Source organism: Macaca fascicularis, chromosome 7 (genome assembly GCF_037993035.2).
Source record: "Macaca fascicularis isolate 582-1 chromosome 7, T2T-MFA8v1.1".
In the NCBI taxonomy this organism is placed as follows: domain Eukaryota; kingdom Metazoa; phylum Chordata; class Mammalia; order Primates; family Cercopithecidae; genus Macaca; species Macaca fascicularis.
The window spans coordinates 117,715,670-117,735,300 of NC_088381.1; the positions used below are offsets into that span (position 1 = coordinate 117,715,670).

The 19,631-nt window shown below is 39.7% G+C and overlaps 1 protein-coding gene across 8 annotated transcripts in view; it reads right to left on the bottom strand.

The window, feature by feature from the left end:
- Positions 1-301: 301 nt before the first annotated feature.
- Positions 302-19,631, bottom strand: part of NEMF (nuclear export mediator factor) — a 70,298-nt gene continuing 50,968 nt past the window's right edge. For all 8 annotated transcript variants that reach the window (XM_045396374.3, XM_045396373.3, XM_073997343.1 and 5 more), the window contains 13 exons: positions 19,127-19,185; positions 18,911-19,031; positions 17,176-17,455; positions 16,406-16,448; positions 16,232-16,281; positions 12,552-12,705; positions 6,157-6,234; positions 5,847-6,044; positions 3,377-3,409; positions 1,576-1,676; positions 1,448-1,491; positions 1,282-1,361; positions 302-1,070 (listed from right to left, as the gene is read on the bottom strand). In XM_045396374.3, coding sequence (XP_045252309.1) covers positions 993-1,070; positions 1,282-1,361; positions 1,448-1,491; positions 1,576-1,676; positions 3,377-3,409; positions 5,847-6,044; positions 6,157-6,234; positions 12,552-12,705; positions 16,232-16,281; positions 16,406-16,448; positions 17,176-17,455; positions 18,911-19,031; positions 19,127-19,185 — 1,319 coding nt within the window. In that variant the 3' untranslated portion in view covers positions 302-992. The remainder of the gene's footprint in view (positions 1,071-1,281; positions 1,362-1,447; positions 1,492-1,575; positions 1,677-3,376; positions 3,410-5,846; positions 6,045-6,156; positions 6,235-12,551; positions 12,706-16,231; positions 16,282-16,405; positions 16,449-17,175; positions 17,456-18,910; positions 19,032-19,126; positions 19,186-19,631) is intronic.

The window sequence follows — 19,631 nt, forward strand, 5'->3', positions numbered from 1 at the left end:
CGCCACCACGCCCGGCTAGTTTTTTTTGTATTTTTAGTAGAGACGGGGTTTCACCATGTTAGCCAGGATAGTCTCGATCTCCTGACCTCGTGATCCACCCGCCTCGGCCTCCCAAAGTGCTGGGATTACAGGCTTGAGCCACCGCGCCCGGCCACGAAGTTTTTTTTTTAATTAATTAAAAAGTTTTGTAGCTCATGAAGGAATGGAAATAATGATTTCATTTTCCATTCTGTTAAGAGACAGGAAAAGTGGGTCAGAGTCTTTAGTGGTAAGCCTTAAAATGCACTTCTGGTATTATAGGTTAAGATGCTCTGTAACGTGCTATATTGGTAATTAATTAGTAAAGGTGGAAATTAAAATGGTACAGAACTGAATGAGACTACAAGGAAAAAAATAAGATCAAACCTGAAGGTCTACAAATGAATAGAAATGATTAACACCAATTTCTTCTAGGACTTACTAAGCTGAGTCATGAGAATTATTACTTACATTTTACATTTTGGTCTAATATATTTTTTGACAAGTATAGATGAAAGCAGAAGAAAATCCACTCCAATACTTAGTTTTCAAGACACAATCCTAAATACACCCCTGTGGCTGGCCCGTAATATATATATTAGATGTTATATACAGTAGACTTAACAAGTCAGTAGTCTAAGCAATCAAGCCACTTCACTGTTCAGTTTCTTTACATCATGAAATGAATACTTGGTATTAACCTCCCAAATGTCAAGAAAATGTAGAATAATTACAGATGTATATAATTAGCATTTAACTATCCACAAATACTTTAGGAAATCCTATCATAGACAGTGTTTCCTCTATATAAAACTGGGAAAAAAACAAGAATTAAGTCCTTTTGGTGAATAGAGCAAGGCAATGTTTAGTTCATTTTTATAATGCAGAAGTCCTGATACATGGTGTTTTCATCTTTGAACTTCCAAAAGGCTATAAAATTGGCTCTTCTCAAATATTTTAGAATTTCATTTCAGCTATTTCCTTTTTACATTCAGAAGATTGGGTGCAGACACTTTCACTTTGCCAGGAATGTTTCTTGATAAATCTGTGTCCTAAAAAAAGAAAATTGCTGAATATCTTCACATCCTATATAGTCAATCATGTTTCTTTTATGACAAAAAAGAAAAACATTTCCAAACTTTTAGCTGAAATGGTATTACTGCTTCTAATAAGACAGCATTTTCTACTAAAATAACAAAAAACTGCTAACATTTTAAATTGTACTGTCAGTCTCCACATTCCTTTTCTGAAGGAGAACTTTACCTTTACGCTGCGGAATAAGTCTTTTTCTCTTGCTGTTGCTTCTTTGGAATGCATGAAATTATTCAAGGCTGTTTTTGCAGCTGTAAATAAAAAAGTAAGAATAATCTACTCCTGTTAAGTCACTGAACTGTTTAAAATCATAATTCAAAAAAACAAATTTAAATACCTTTTCCCTTTTTCTGCACTCCAGGAGTAAGTTTCACTTTATATCTTTAAAAAGGAATTACATGTGTTACTAAATAGACATTACAAAACAATTCACAAAAGCCATTCTGTCAACTAATGGTAACTTACTTGTAGTTTGTCATGGTGGTGTAAGGGGCACATATTGGAATGGCAAACAGTAGTACATCTTCAGGATGTGGCTGGCCTGTCAAAGAATCAAATAGGTTTTCCTAAAAAGGGAAAATAACAGTTACAAAAGCAATTTATACCACTCTTTAAAAAAAATGCAAAAACACTTGAATTAATATCTCAACATATTTTTTATCTTTTTCTGATACATATACCATCTAAGCTGGAACAGTCGTGCTTAAACTCTGCTTCATAGTTCCAAAGAGTTGAAGACCAATGTTTAAATATATTCTTTACTACTTAATTTTTGCCTAGCATAATAAGTAATGAGAACAATAATTTTCAAAATACCACCTACAGTTCCATTTAAGAGAAAGAAGGCCCAGGAGCAGTGGCTCACACCTGTAATCCTAGGACTCTGGAAGACTGAGGCTGAGGTGGGTGGATCACTTGAGCCCAGGAGTTCAAGACCAGCCTGGGCAACATGGAGAAACCCCATCTCTAAAAAAATACAAAAATTAGCTGGGCATAGTGGTGGGTGCCTGTAGTCCCAGCTACTTGGGAGGCTGAGGGGGGCGGATCACCTGAGTCCAGGAAGTAGAGGTTGTGGAGAGCCATGATCCTGTCACTGCACTGAGTGACACCAGCCTGGGTGACAGAGACCCTGTCTCAAAAAAGAAAAAACTATTGTATATTACCTGAGTTGCAGAAACCTGTTATGGATTTAAATGATGCAGTAATAACCACAAGTAGATTTAAGTCCCATCATATGGAAATGGGACTAATACCTTGGCTACACTACTATTTCTCGACCTGGGGAGATTCTGCCCTCAGAAGACAATGGGCAATGTCTGGAGATAGTTTTGGTTGACACGATGAGGGGTGAGAAGGAAGAGGTAGGGGCTGCTACTGGCATCTAGTGGGTAAAGGCCAAGGATGTCGCTAACCATTTTATAATGAATGGGACAGACCCCACAACAAATAATTAACCAACCCCTAATGTTAATAGTGCCAAAGCTGAGAAACCCTAGGCTAGAACAGCCTTCTCTCTTCCCCATTATTAAGGAGAAATCCCAGAGCTTCTTAGAGTTCTTATTTGCTGTGCTACCTGTGAGATTGCCCCCATTTATTTAACAATATGAATAAACTTATAGATTTAGGACAGAATACTTGGTGTTGAAGTATAACTGATATTTGAGTGTTTGCTATGTGCCATAAACTTTTCTAAATACCCTTTACATATATTAGTTATCAAAACAACCCTCTCCTGGGTAGGGACATTATCCCCATTCTTCAGATAAGGAAACTGAGGCACAAAGAATAGTGTTTCCAAGTTGGTACAGTTACATACAGCAGAGGTGGGATTAAGACCCTGAAAGTTTGACTTCTTGACCTGCAGTCTTTTTTTTTTTTTTTTTGAGACGGAGTGTCGCTGTGTCGCCCAGGCCATAGTGCAGTGGCGCGATCTCGGCTCACTACAAGCTCCACCTCCCGGGTTCACGCCATTCCCTGCCTCAGCCTCCCGAGTAGCTGGGACTACAGGCGTTGCCACCACGTCCGGTTTTTTGTATTTTTAGTAGAGACGGGGTTTCACCATGTTAGCCAGGATGGTCTCGATTTCCTGACCTCATGATCCACCCACCTCGGCCTCCCAAAGTGCTGGGATTACAGGCTTGAGCCACCGCGCCCGGCCAGACCTGCAGTCTTAAGTTTTTAAGTTTTAATAAGTTGTGTTTCAAACATTCTGGGAACTGAATTGTAATCACAGTGTTGCATTAGGAACCCCAACATAAAATCATACCTCATTTCCCTGTTGATCCAGATCTTGCTCCTCCTGTTCCGAACATATAAAAATAAAAATGTCAGCTATAATGTAAAATGAAATTCCACGCCATTAAACCATAAGGAGAAAGAAACAGTGATATAACCAGACTGTCATTTCTGACCCACAGGATAGGGGGCCTCACCATTAAACCATAAGGAGAAAGAAACAGTGATATAACCAGGATAGGGGGCCTCAAGGTTGTATTCTTCCTAAGACTCTGAAGAGTGTGTGTGTGTGTGTGTGTGTGTGTGTGTGTGTGTGTGTATTAAGAAAGTAATGTCATTCAAGAGAAGAAGGGTAGTTCTCTGAGGTAGAGGAGGTGGGAACTGAAACTTTCATATAAAGTATATGTTAAAGCAGCAAAAGTTACAGGGAGAATTTAAAATGACAACTAAGGTTGATAAGTTTGCCAGGAGAAAAGCAAATGGAGAATTCTGGTAAACATAACTTTTATTTTTAAATATTTGTTCAACAGTTTTGGATAAATTTTTCCCATATCCCATAAAATATGCTTAATTTTGTTTGCTTACTTAAGAAAAATCTATCTGGAGATAACCGACTGTCTCGCTGCTGTAACAGAATACCTTAGGCTGTATAATTTATAAACAGAAATTTTACTTCTTACAGTTCTGGAGGCTAGGAAGTCCAGCATCAAGGCACCAGCAGATTCAATGTCTGATAAGGGCTTGCCTCAAAGATGGCACCTTAGGCTGGATGTGGTGGCTCATACCTGTAATCCGAGTACTTTTGAGAGCCTGAGGTTGGGGGATCCCTTGAGCCCAGGAGTTCAACACCAGCCTGGGCAACATAGGGAGACCTCATCTTAAAAAAAGATGGCACCTTATTGCAGTGTCCTCATATGGCAAAAGGGCACTCATTCATGACAGAAGAGCCCTCATGACTTCACTTCCTAAAGGCCCAACCTCTTAATACCATCACACTGGGAATTTAGGTTCCCATATATGAATTGTGGGGGGTACTAACATTTAGACCACAGCACCTACTCATGAAAGAACATTAATAATTAACACCTCTAGTGAGCAGTTTTGAGTCTAGGATTTACAGAACACAAGAATAATGTACAAATTTTAAGAGCCAAAATGAGTTTTAGTATTACTAAACAACAACTGTTCATCAGGGAAAAAAAGAAAATAGTAATATAGAATCCCTGTAAGCATTACCTGCACTAAACTGAGCACACAATTATAACTCAAGCTTTACATAAAAATGCTGGAGACAAAAGTAAAATTTTTTTATTTGGCCTGTTTTAAACCAAGTTATTAAAAAATAAACAGGCTGGGCATGTGGCTCATGCCTGTAATCCCAACACTTTGGGAGGCCAAGGCAGGCGGATCACCTGAGATCAGGAGTTAAAGACCAGCCTGGCCAACATGGTGAAATCCCATCTCTACTAAAAATGCAAAAATTAGCCAGGTGCTAATGATGATGCACGCCTGTAATCCCAGCTACTTGGAAGGCTGAGGCAGGATAATCGCTTGAATCTGGGAGGCGGAGGTTGCAGTGAGCCGAGATTGTGCCACTGCATTCCAGCCTGGGCAACAGAGCAAGACTGCCTCAAAAAAAAAAAAAAAAAAAAAAGCAAGAAGATGTACATATTCATGTAAGAAGATATACAGAAGGCTGAGCTTGCTGTACTTTTAATAGAACAATTAGGCAATCATCTTAGCTGGAAAAATACAAACTTCTCACTGGTTTTGTAACCAGGGTACTTGGCTCTTAAATGGTGTACCCATTTTCAACATTATATGAGACAATATAGCATAGATTCCTACAGAAAAGCTTAGAGAAAGTGAAAATTTATTTTCTACTCATCTTCAAGACAATCCCGATTCTCTTTCCTTTTTTTTTGAGACGGAGTCTCACTCTGTCGCCCAGGCTGGAGTGCAGTGGTGCGATCTCGGCTCACTACAAGCTCCGCCTCCTGGGTTCATGCTATTCTCCTGCCTCAGCCTCCTGAGTAGCTGGGACTACAGGCGCTTGCCACCACACCTGGCTAATATTTTTGTATTTTTTTAGTAGAGACAGGGTTTCACCATGTTAGCCAGGATGGTCTCGATCTCCTGACCTTGTGATCCGCCTGCCTTGGCCTCCTAAAGTGTTGGCAATACAGGCGTGAGCCACGGCGCCCGGCCTCTCTGTCTTAATTTAACTCAGTTCCCATCAGAATCAAAGCCTCTCCATAAAACTGATTACTTCCTAAAGGCTTGTAACAAAATTTTTATCAGCTATCAATACTATCATTTCATGCTTAGATAAGATATTGCAATTTTAGTCTTTCAGGTTATATTTCTGAGACGACATTCCATTAAGAATAGGGTTACCCACTTGTCTTGGTTTTAGCACTGAAAGTCCCATGTCCTGGGAACCCCAGGATGGTTAATCACCCTAATTAAGAAGCAGAAGCCCACATGTATAGTAGCCTTACCTTGTCATCATGTGGATCATCTACAGCAAAGTCTTGTAACTCATGAGTTATAACCTCAAGGAACGGAGTTTCTTTCTTAATGTTGTCAGAGATCCTTTGTCCACCTCTGGGTTTCTGGGGCTGTTTCTTCACCGGTTCATCCTTTGTTTTTCCTTTCTTCCCCTTCTTCCCTTTTTCTTCTCTGTTTGAACCGGCAGACTTTAATTCATAGAGGAAACATTAGTCAGTGTTAAGAATGTATTGAATGCCAGCAGTGGACTAGATGCCCATTTGAAAAGCAAAAGAAAAAATGTTTTTAGATGTTACTTACCCCCAGCAATTTCATGATAAGTTCACGGTCTTCTTCATCCTGGTCTTTGTATTTTTCTTTCATTTTTTTCATTTTACTCTACAAAATCAGAAGATTTTGGTTGGAAATATTCAGCAGCAAAAAAATGTCAACAAATACTTGCAAAGAAATGGTGTTACTTTATATTCTCTGTCAAAAATGCTTACTGAATAAGGCACTATTATAATAAACAATATGAAGTCTACAAAGTTGGATAACCGAAGTCCTCATCCTCAAGGAATGTACCATAGGGTGGAGAGAAGATACACAGAGAAGTAAGGATAAATTAACACAACATAATGAACTGCGAGGAAGAAATAAAGTAAAACAGTATTGGAAAAGCAAGTCTAAAAAGAAAGAGAATAGTAATAGCAAGTCATCACATTTGGTTGGAGTCAGGGTACACATGGAGGAAGAATAAGAAATAAAGCAGCAAAGCTAGGCTAGGCACTTATTCTAGAGGCTTTCAAGACTCTGTATTTTATTAAATAAACCAGTTATTCTTTACCCTGATTACATCCCCAAATCACTCTAGGGGTTTTAAACTATAAACATCTAGGCCCCACCCTAGAGATGTTTGTCTTGATTAATTGTATTAGCTGGGACCAAAATAACACATTTTGAAAATTGTGAAGACTTCCCTAAACAGGACACAAACGCCGTAAAAGAAGACTGATAAATCAGACTTAATTAGAATTTTAAAATGCTACTCATCAAAAAAGACTATTAGAAAAGTGAAAAAGAGCAAGCCCCAAAGTGTGAAAAGCACTTGCAATACATATATCCAAGAAAGGACTTGTATTCAGGATTAGAGAGAACTCGTATACATCAACTAGAAAGATAGGACAAACCAATTTTTAAAATAGGTGCTTCGAGATCCAAAAAACATGAGAAAGTGCTCAATATCATTAGTCATCAGGGACATGAAATAAAAGCCAAATGAGCTATCAGCATATATACACACTTAAATGACTGAAAAAAGAAAACCTGACAATACTAAGTGTTACTACGGATGGGGGGTAACTGGACTCTCATACACTGCTTGGTGGGAAACTGACACAGGTACTCTGGAAAACTGACTGGCAGTATCTAATACAGCCAAACAACATGTATGCCACAACCCAGAAAATTCCACTCATATGTATATGAACAGAAATGCATACTTATGGATCCAAAAGTCATGTGAGGGTCTGGCACGGTGGTTCACGCGTGTAATCCCAACACTTTGGGAGGTCCGGGCGGGTGGATCATCTGAGGTCAGGAGTTCAAGACCAGCCTGACCAAAATGGTGAAACACCATCTCTACCAAAAATACAAAAAAAAAAAAAACAGCCAGGCGTGGTGGTGCATGCCTGTAATCCCAGATACTTGGAAGGCTGAGGCAGGAGAATCGCTTGCACCTGGGAGACAGAGGTTGCAGTGAGTCAAGACCATGCTATTGCACTCCAGCCTGGGCAACAAGAGTAAAACTCTGTCTCAAAAAACAAGAAGTCATGTGGGGATATTCTTAGAAAGTGGCAAGCATGAGCCTTCCAGCTGGGCGCAGTGGCTCACGCCTGTAAGCCCAGCACTTTGGGAGGCCGAGGCGGGTGGATCACAAGGTCAAGAGCAAGACCATCCTGGCCAACATAAGTGAAACCCCGTCTCTATTAAAAATACAAAAATTAGCTGGGTGTGGTGGCGTGTGCCTGTAGTTCCAGCTACTCAGGAGGCTGAAGCAGAAGAATCACTTGAACCCAGGAGGAGAAGGATCCAGTGAGCTGAGATCACACCACCACTGTACTCCCGCCTGGCAACATAGCAAGACCCTGTCTCAAAAAAAAAAAAAAAAGAAACTGGCAAACAAGCATGAGCCTTCTGGGATGCTGGAAACATTCCAAGTAAAGTATCTGGATCTGAGTGGTGGTTTCACAGATGTGTGTGCTTACAAAAATTCACTGAGGCCGGACACGGTGGCTCATGCCTGTAATCCCAGCCCTTTGGGAAGCCAAGGCAGGCGGATCACGAGGTCAAGAGATCAAGACCATCCTGGCCAACATGGTGAAACTCTGTCTCTACTAAAAATACAAAAAGTAGCCAGGTATAGTGGCGCACGCCTGTAGTCCCAGCTACTCGGGAGGCTGAGGCAGGAGAATTGCTTGAACCCGGGAGGTGGAGGTTGCAGTGAGCCGAGATCGGGCCATTACACTCCAGCCTGGGCAACAGAGCGAGACTCTGTCTCCAAAAAAAAAAAAAAAATTCACTGAGCCAAAGATTTGTGCATTTTACTATTATGTACACTGTACCTCAAAAAAATTGAGAAAAACTATTGTTACCAATAAACTGGACTGAGAAATGGAAAACCTGATGACAACAGAGTTTCTTAGAAAATACAACTTCGGAAAACCAACTTCAAAAAAAATCCCAGAAAACCTGAATAAACCTAAAGTCATTAAATAAACTGAAAATAGTTCTTAAAAATCTCCTCACAATAGCCGGGCATGGTGGCACACATCTGTGGTCCCAGCTACTAGGGAAGCTGACGTGGGAGGATTGCTTGAGCCCAGGGGGTCAAGGCTGCAGTGAGCCAAGATTGCAACACTACATCCCAGCCTGGGCAACAAAGCAAGACTCAGTCTAAAAAAAAAAAAAAAAAAAAATCTCCTCACAAAACCCAAAACATTAGGTCTAGTTTTATAAGCAAATGCTATCCAATTTCAAGGAACAATCTCCATTTTGTGACAGAGTCTTGCTCCAGGCTAGAGTGCAGTGCATGACCTCGGCTCACTGCAACCACTGCCTCCTAGGCTCAAGCAATTCTCTTGCCTCAGCCTCCAAGAAGCTGGGACCTTACAGGTCCCGCCACACCCGGCTAATTTTTGTATTTTTAATACAGACGGGGTTTCACCATGTTAGCCAGGCTGGTTTCAAACTCCTGACCTCAGGTGACCCAACCACCTCAGCCTCCCAAAGTGCTGGGATTACAGGTATGAGCCACCGTGCTCGGCCACAATCTCCATTTTATACAAAGTTCTAGAGAGCAGAAAAAGCGGGAGAGGTCCTAAATTTATTTTATGAAACTGATATAATGTGTAAACACAAAAACCAGGCAGAGACAGTATGAGAAATTAGAGGCCAATTAATAGATTCTGCTCAAGTAATATACCATACTGACTGATTAATAGAGAAAATAATGCCATAGGCTGGGCATGGTGGCTCATGCCTGTAACTTTAGCACTTTCAGATACCAAGCAGGAGGATAACTTGAACCTAGGAGTTAGAGACCAGCCTGGGCAAATAGGAAGACCCTGTCTCTAAAAATAATAAAAGGAAAAATTAGCCAGGCATAGTGGCACACGCCTGTGGTCCCAGCTGTTTGGGAAGCTGAGGTAGAAAGACGGTTTGGGCCCAGAAGGTTGAGGATGCAGTGAGCCATAACCATACCACTGCATTCCAGCCTGGGCGACAGAGTGAGACCCTGTCTCAAAAACAAAAAAACAAGCAAAAAGAATCCAATAGATACAGAAAAACCATTCAGAGACATTTAGCTCATCATTACTAAAAAAAACTTTCAAAAAGGTATCCTCCAACAACCCAAAGGAAACATCCCACAATGATAAAATCTTAGAAACAGTTCCTTTAATGGCATTAACAGATATACACAATTACTACTTCTATGAAACACAATACTTTTGCTTTTCAGTCACTGCAAAAAACATGGGGAAAATAAAAAGGTATTAAGACTAGAAGAAAAGCCATAATTTGCAGACGATATGACTGCCTACAGATGAAGTATTAAAATTAGTAAGTGCTCTGTAAGATTGCTCATTACTAGATCAACACGAATGGTGTCTTCCCATGTACCAGCAAATAACAACTAGGAAATGAAAGTTTTAAAAATAGGTAGGGCGCAGTGGCTCACGTCTGTAATCCCAACACTTTGGGAGGCTGAGGCGGGCAGATTGCTCAATTATAGTTTTATAATTGCACAATTATGGTTTTCCATAAGAAGACTCAAAGTGGTTAAAATGACAATTCCCCAGAAAATAATCTAAAAATCTAATGTATTTTAATAAAAATTCTATCAGGATTTGCCTTGAAACTTAACCTATCTGCAGAATATTTCATTGTAAAAATGCATCATTTATTATTTCATATTGTTGTACACTTAAGATTAATTGCAGTTTTTGTGCTACTACAAATATAAACTTCAACGTCCTCAGTGCATACCCATCATTTTTTTTTTTTTAGGATAAATTCCTATAAGAGGAATTGCTGAGTCAAAGGGCAGAAGCACTGTTAAGACTTTTGACTGGAATTCCCATGTTGTACACTCAAACATTTACTGAACGACTGACAATGTAGCATCTATTAAAATGATGGGTAAAAAAAATTCCCCAGGTTTACACAGCATTTCTTTCATCACTTTTTTTTTTTTTTTCCAGATTGGCCATTTGTTTTTTTATTGGTGGTTCTTTACTTTCTCCACCTGCAATGCACTGTGGTACCGTTTTCACATGGTTAGCCATCATTCTGAATATTTCATATCTTCTCAAATGATCTGCAATATTATTTTATCACATACTAAAACGCTAAATATCAGGTAGTGGTCCTGTGTCTAGATTTTATTCTGTCTCACTTTTTTCTGTCTAGCTATTCCTATGTTAATAACATGCTGTTGTAAAAATTCTAGCGTTAATTATTTTACTACCTCATAGGGAAATCCCTCAATTTCTTAGCTATTCTCAAGCATTTACTCCTTTTAAAATAAATTTAGAATTATTTTATCAAGCATTAAAATCTCAATTCTGATTAAAGTCATGTTGAAATTATATATGAGGAGAATTTATATTTTTATTATGTTGAGTCTTCCCTTCCTTATGCACATGTTCATTTATTTGCAGCTCACTGGAAAAAAGCATAGGAAAATCTGACCTCTATGGATGAAGGAAAGATCACAAAACATATTTATAAAGATTATAGCGGCCAGGCGCGGTGGCTCAAGCCTGTAATCCCAGCACTTTGGGAGGCCGAGGTGGGTGGATCATGAGGTCAGGAGATCGACACCATCCTGGCTAACACAGTGAAACCCCGTCTCTACTAAAAAATACAAAAAACTAGCCGGGCGAGGTGGCGGGCGCCTGTAGTTCCAGCTACTCGGGAGGCTGAGGCAGGAGAATGGCGTAAACCCGGGGGGCGGAGCTTGCAGTGAGCTGAGATCCGGCCACTGCACTCCAGCCTGGGTGACAGACCGAGACTCTGTCTCAAAAAAAAAAAAAAAAAAAGATTGCAAAGAAATTTAAAAGAAGTACACTGATAAATTAAGTCCATAATCCCCTCACTTTTATACTGCTACAGCATTTTTTTTTTTTGAGACAGAGTCTCGCCATGTCACCCAGGCTGGAGTGCAGTGGCGTGATCTTGGCTCACTGCAACCTCCGCCTCCTGGGTTCAAGCAATTCTCCTGCCTCAGCCTCTTGAGTAGCTGCGACTATAGGCATGTACCACCATGCCTGGCTAATTTTTGTATATTTAGTAGAGATGGGGTTCACCATGTTAGATAGGCTGGTCTTGAACTCCTGGCCTCAAGTGATCGACCTGCCTCGGCCTCCCAAAGTGCTGAGATTACAGGCATGAGCCACTGCACCTGGCTGCTACAGCGTTTTGAAGAGTGTATTATATTGTAACCAGACATGGTGGCTAACACACGTCTAGTTCCAAGCACCTTGGGAGGGTGAGGCAGGAAGATCACTTGAGCCTGGGAGTTTGAGACCAGTCTGGACAATATAGTTAGACCCCATCGCTACAAAAAATAAAAAGAATTAGCTGAGTATGGTGGCATGCACCTGTGTGGTCCCAGCTACTTGGAAGACTGAGATGGGAAGATCACTTGAGCCTAGAAGTTAAGGCTACTGCAGTGAGCCCTGACTGCACCACTGCATTCCAGCATGGGTGACAGAGCAAGACTCTATCTTGGGAGAGCTGGCGGGGGCGGTGTGGAAAGAGTATGTTCTATCACAAGTACTTCTTTCTTCATCATCCACTTTTAGCAAAATATCTAAGAACTCTAAACAACATCGAAAAATTACTGAGCTAAATTCTCAATAAATATCAGCTCTGCTACTTAACTAGCTGGGCGACTTTGGCAAACCATAATCTCCTATTACTCTTCCAGATAAAATGAAAGCTTCTGTGCAGATGATCTTGAAAGTCTAAATAACTTCTAGTAGTGATCTCTATGTTCCCCAAATGCTATATCTACTCAACTAATTTTTAGTCAAAGGATATCACAAAGGATTATTTTTTGGCCTACATTTTCTATTTCACTTCAACTTTAAAAAATTAAAAAGGAACCTCACAACTTAACTGTGAACCATATAGATCATCCTGAAGTTTACCTTTTGTCCTCGTTTCATTGGCTGTACAGCCGCAACATTTTTGCTTGTGTTCTGATGAGTTTCAATGTGTACAGTACTTTCTTTTTCTTTATCCTTTCCCTCTATCACTTCTAAATCTCCTGAGTCACTTGGAAGCTTTTTCTTTTTCATTTCCCTGAATAAAAAAGACATGGAAACATCTCATTCTTAGAATTTCAATTCTTAGTGCCCTAAAAAAGTTCCATGGGAAAGGGCACATATACAGTATATAAATGGTCATGCCTTCTGCTTCACTTGTTAATCACCAAGTTAGAAAATACAAAGATGCTCAAAATCATCACGTAGGAAAAAGATGAAAATTTTTCATCTCTCATGGATTTATCTTTCTTTCTATCATCCAAGCTCAACATATTGTCACCCCTGAGTCATCCTTACTCACTAGGCACATTTAGCCCCCGAACACCTTAATGGCCAGGCACTGGGATTTGTACTCTTTGTATCAACATAGCGTTGGGAGGTCTTAGGCATTTAATAAAACATTTCTTGACTGGTTGGTGGACTAAATGGATTAAAAAATACACAGGTTAAGAAGGAAGGGTAAATTTTATTACTGTGGTATTCTTCTTTCTGTTCCCAATGCCAACGTCTTAGTTCAGGTCCTCATTACATCCCACCCAGACTTCTTCCAGAGTCTACATATTCTGAACTTTTTTTTTAAGACAGAGTTTGTGCCACCACGCCCAGTTAACTTTGTATTTTTAGTAGATATAGGGTTTCACCATGCTGCTCAGGCTGGTCTTGAACTGACCTCAGGTGATCTATTCGCCTCAGCCTCCCAAAGTGCTGGGATTACAGGCATGAGCCACCACATCCAGCCATTAACTTCTGTTTTAATCTTCCTTAATCATTTGCCTATGTCACATTCTCTTCGTATCACTTTAAAGGGTACAGTCCAAAATCCTTAGCTTTTAAGTACTCCATTTTTAGTTCAAATTTACTTCTCCAATCATATCATCTACCATTTAATAAACAAACTTTCTCTTCCTTCCCACTGAGTCTATTTATCATTTCCCCAAAGCACTATGCATATTACCCCAAAGAAGCACTCCTCTTTGTTAATGCTAATTCTCCTTGGAGTCTCCCTCCTTCACTTACTTAACCGCTAACATATCTTTCAAGGTGTACTTCTGATGTTATTTCCCCAAACATCTGAACTCATAGCAATCTCTTACTCTTGAACTACTTTATCACTTTCAGATACTATTTACATATTTATGACTACTTCCTGAATCCAGGACTCAAAAGCCTCTTTAAGGCAGGAGCTTTATACTTTACCTCTTTGTATACTCCGTAAGTATCTAGCACAGTGCTATATGCTCAGAATTCTCTGTAATTGTTTAATGATTATCTTTCTCAAATGAAAAGGCTTTACTGTCCATTCCGATTTAGGGCCTCTTCCTGGAATGCTTTAGTTGTCTTAGTCTTTCCCACCCTACAGTAGTCGTTTCCTTCCCTTCTGCCCTTGCCTTGCTTCTACTTGCTTCCTGAGACCTGCTAAAAAAAAAAAAAAAAAAAAAAAATTGGCCTGGCATGGTGGCTCACGTCTGTAATCCAGCACTTTGGGAGGCTGAGGCGGGCAGATCACAAGGTCAGAAGATCGAGACCATCCTGGCTAACATGGTGAAACCCCATCTCTACTAAAAATACAAAAACAAAATTAGCCAGGCGTGGTGGCAGGCGCCTGTAGTCCCAGCTACTCGGGAGGCTGAGGCAGGAGAATAGTGTGAACCTGGGAGGCAGAGCTTGCAGTGAGCCAAGATCACACCACTGCACTCCAGCCTGGGCCACAGAGCGAGACTCCATCTCAAAAAAAAATAAAAAATAAAAAATCAAGTCTTCTGCCTTATGTAAAACTTTCCTAATTTCAGGTATTCCTATTTATTCCTGACAATATTACCCTAGAACTAGTCTATGTAATACACTGAAATCATTATTGTACATGTTTATGTAGTAAAAGCTCTGTCTTATTAGAGCAAGTCCTCAAATAACATAATTTAATTCAACATCATTGTTGTAACTTTGATGAGAATGAAAAACAAAATTGATTCCTGGCCATGGCCACCATCTGTGCAGAGTCTACATGTTTTCCCCATGTCTGTGTGGGTTTTCACCAGGTACTCAGGTTTTCTCTCACATCCCAAAATGCGCATGTTAGGTTAACTGGCGTGTCTAAATTATCCCAGCATGAATGAGTGCACTGCAATGGAATGACATCCTGTTCTGGGTTGGTTCTGGCCTGTTGCCCTGATTTGCCAGGATAGGCTCTTGCCACCAATGACCCTTAACTGGAATAAGCGGTTGAAAAACGAATGAATGAATGAATGACAATATAAATGATTGTCAAAAATTCATAAACTAAACAATAGTCATACAAATGTACAATAAACAATGTAGTATGAAAGTGCTTAAAGAACGTGCCATATTTTTGTTTTTGAACCTCATGGTAGTAGGAGGTACTCTACAATTTTCACTTTGCAAATAGTCCTTGATTTAACCCACTACCACAACTACCATCACTCATTGATTTACCAAAAATTGGGTAAATAATTATCGTGCTTGCTTTCATTAATCTTTCTTAAATATATGTACAGTTTATATTTATTTTAATGTTTAGTATTAGAAGTGTTTTCAGTCTTTATTTAGAAGTTTTGTGATAGTTTTGTGACCAAAAATATGCCAGAGGAACTTAACTCCTGTTTATATCAATTAGCCCATGGCAAAATTGGTTTCATTACACATTGTTTCTCTTAAGTCCAAGTTTCCAAGAACCTACTGAAAATGTTAAGTGGGCTGGGCGCAGTGGCTCACGCCTGTAATTCCAGCACTTTGGGAGGCCAAGGTGCTTGGATTACGAGGTCAGAAGATCGATACCATCCTGGTTAACACGGTGAAACCCCATCTCTACTAAAAATACAAAAAATTAGCCGGGCATGGTGGCCGGTGCCTGTAGTCCCAGCAACTTGGGAGGCTGAGGCAGGAGAATGGCGTGAACCCGGGAGATGGGGCTTGTAGTGAGCTAAGATCGCGCCACTGCACTCCAGCCTGGGCGACAGAGTGAGACTCCATCTCAAAAAAAAAAAAAGAAAATGTTAAGTGAAGGCCGGGCATCAATGGTTCATGCCTGTAATCCCAGCACTTTGGGCAGCCACGGTGGGAGGATCACTTGAGCCCAGGAGTTCAAGACCAGCCTGGGCAACATGATGAAACCCCATCTCTACAAAAAATATAAACATTTTTGTAGTGGCATGTGCCACTACAGCTACTTGGGAGGCTGAAGCAGGAGACTGCCTGAGCCTGGGAGTTTGAGGCTGTAGTGAGCCACAACTGCACCTTAGCACTCAAGCCTGGGCAACAAAGCGAGACCCTGTCTCAAAAAAAAAAAAACAAAAAAAAAGAAAAGAAAATGTTAAGTGAGGACTTACCCTACTAGGTCTATTTCATTGATTACAGTGACAGATTAGGGCCCTTAAACAGAAAAATGTATTAGAGCTTAATATTAACAACGAAAAATTTCTGCTAAATCTTGGTCAATTTAATGAAGGAAGTCTTTAAACAGCTAAGTAATCTGTGGTAGCTGAGCTATCAATTAAAAAAAAAAAAGAAAATCATGCTTTGTAGTTAGATAACACAGATGTGTTTACCTTCTTTCCTTGGCTGACAAATGTCTCCGGCTCTGTGATTTACTGTCACTCTATTAAAACAAAAAAACAGGCAAATGCAAACATCACTATTATTAATTTTTTTGAAAAGTATTAAAAAGTAGAAAATGATTCCTTGAGAATAGGATGTTCTTCATAAAACTGAAAATAGCTTACAGAATTAGAAGATTCCTCTTTTGAAGCCAATTTCTGGAGGGACCTATGAAAATAAACAGAACGGAGTCTCTACCAGCCTGTAAAAGACACTCATTTACAAAGCCCCCAGATGTTCCCACACCATACTCTTAAGTACTGGCAATCCAACAGATTTTCACATTTGGTAAAGTGAGAAAAACATACAACCAAATTGCTCCTCTCTCCACACTTCCATATACATTTTAAAATAGGTGACGTGTACTGAAAACTTACTGTGTGTCAGGCACTGCCAGGTGGTATACATGCATAAATCCCCATGAAAGGGATACCATTCTGTTTCACCAAGAAGGAAACTGAAGCTTAAGCACAAAGTAACTTTACCAAGGACACACCCTAAGACCCAACACTGGTCTGTCTGACTCCTAGACTGTTCTGAATTACATCGTTAATTGTGCATTTATAACTGTGGACTATTTACCTGATGATCTGTAAAACATTATGTAAACTAAAACACATTTCTTTGATGGAACTGCCTTTGTTATGTTTTTAGCATTTATAACCATTTAGTTGTTTCTCTTTGGATCTAGTTTGGCCACTCTAAATGCACTGTATTTTTCTACCCTGGTCCTGGGAATTCCTTTGCAGAGAGACCCAATCAAATGGTGAAAAAGCAGTAAAACAATGGAGGGTAAAAGTACTGATGTCAATCTTGGTATTTTCTTGGTAAGGATTACACCTCATCATCATTCTCGGCTTACACAATAATATGTAAAATTTTATTTTTTAATTACCTTTGGGGTTGAAGGTGGGACAAGTCAATGGTAGTATCAGGATAATTTAATGTCTCTTCCCCTTCATCCTTCATTTCACCAACAGGATCCTGATCTTTTCTAACCTCTTCATATTCTCCTTCATCTTCAGAGCTTTCTTCCTGAATGAGCTCCTCATTCAGTTCATCTCTACCACTCTGAACAGTGATATCCTCTTGGTTAAGCTGAGTCATGAGTTCTACTTCTACAGGAGGAGTTTCATGTTCCTCTTTATCCTCATCACTGCTAGTGTCACCTCCATCTGTAGAATTACCATAAGGAAAGTCAGTGTGGGACTACCAACCATGCCAGGTCATTTCCTGAAAACGTCATAAAAATATTCCACTGACTGTTTCTCCCATATTTCTCCAAAAAATCACCAGAAAAATGCCTGATCGTTCCCAAAGGGTACTCTTAGACAAAAGAATAACCTGTATCATGAATAGGTTGAACTAAATGATCTCCAAGATCCTTTACCACAACAAATTTCTTGGACATTGCTACCCTTTCAACATACAAAACCACAACTTTGCCTTAGTTGAGTATTTCCAAAAAGCAAGACAGCAAAATTAGTTGTATAACTTTTGCTGCTTTTATTATAATTTGCACATAAAACTTAAATACATATTACATAACACACATAACAGGTGCTCATTCTTTTGCAAAGGAACTAATAGTAGTAATAGGGTCTACTGCCTCACCTGCAAAATGACATGCCACCACTCATCTGACAAGGATGGTTACAAGAATAGAAAATAATGTAAATAGGCCAGGTGCAGTGGCTCACGCCTGTAATCCCAGCACTTTGGGAGGCCGAGGTGGGTGGATCACGAGGTCAGGAGCTCAAGACCAGCCTGGCCAAGATGGTGAAACCCCGTCTACTAAAAATACAAAAATTAGCCAGGCGTGGTGGCAGGTGCCTGTAATCCCAGCTACTCAGGAGGCTGAGGCAGAAGAATTGTTTGAACCTGGGCAGCAGAGGTTGCAGTGAGCCAAGATCGCGCCACTACACTCTAGTCTGGCAACAGACTGAAACTCCGTCTCAGGGATTAAAAAAAAAAAAGAAAAGAATGTAAATAAGGCACTTTATACAGTCCCAGGGAAATGGTGAGCCTCAATCAATAGAATCTTACAGCACAACAGTAATAGTAAATGAAACAATGCAATATTACCTGTAAAAAGGAATGACCTTGGCAGAGAGAGTAACTACAAAATAGTTTAGTGGAAATATTTTCCGTAGTTCCTTTAGGTAGGCAGGTAAATTTATTCTAGCAACTATAATTACTCTCTACTTGAAACAAATATTTTGCCTCCCAGGTTCAAGCCTCCCACCTCAGCCTCTTCAGTAGCTGGGACTAGAGGCGCTGATTTTTTTGGTAGAGATGGGGTTTTGCCATGTTGCCCAGGCTCGTCCTTGGGTTGTCCCAGGAGCTGGTCTCAAACTCCTGAGCTCAAGCAATCCACCTGCCTCGGACTCCCAAAAGTGCTGGGATTACAGCATGAGCCACAACGCCCGGCCTGATAAATACTTTTAAATTCACTAGAATAAGTATATTTAGCATTTCCAAAAACAAAATTCAGTAAAACAGCAAGTACTTTGGGTTTTTTTTTTTGAAATTTAGATTATCCCAAAAGAGACATGATCTTCTAAGGATTTAGAAGCAAAACTTGGTAACAAAAAACATCACAAACTAATTTCTTAAAATCTATAAACTACCTAATTGTTCCATTTCTTCTGATATGAGTTCGCTTGTGCAACTTGCCAGTGTCTCCATGTCTTCATCCTGTACTCTGACTTTTCGTTCACCCCGATGTCTCCAAACACAAGACTCATCTACCTAAAGAAATAGTTACTTGTCAGTGACGGAGCTTTAAACAAGACTAATGAAAATCAGGAAAAAAATAAATAAATAACCAAGAAGCTGAAGAGTACCTTAAAAAGGAAGCTAAACCCCATCATTAGATATGAGGGAGGAAGAAAATTCTTTTTTCCTACAAAAGATAACGTACATTAATGCTTTAAAAATCAGGTTTCTCCACTTTTTGCTTACAAAACAAAAAAAAATTAGTGTCAGATGACAGGAATGGTCATATCCATTTTGTCTTTTACTATGTCATGAATAACATTTCCCATTTATAGAACTGGGCAGTATGTATAGGAACAGTTATTAAGAAGAAAAAAAATACATGCTTGCTCTGATATTCTGGGTCAGTCAGACCCTGAATATTCTATTTTCAGAAATAAGTTCAGGCTATACTTTCTTAACCTTATAACTAAACTACACGAAAGTGCACTGCCCTCAAAAAAAATATACATGAAGATATGACAAACACTAAACTTGTCCCACCAAGGCAAAAATTTCTTTACTTCATAGCAGACTTTATATAAGAAATCCGAGTAATTAGTTTCTGTTCTAAGAGTATCTGTAAACTGTCCT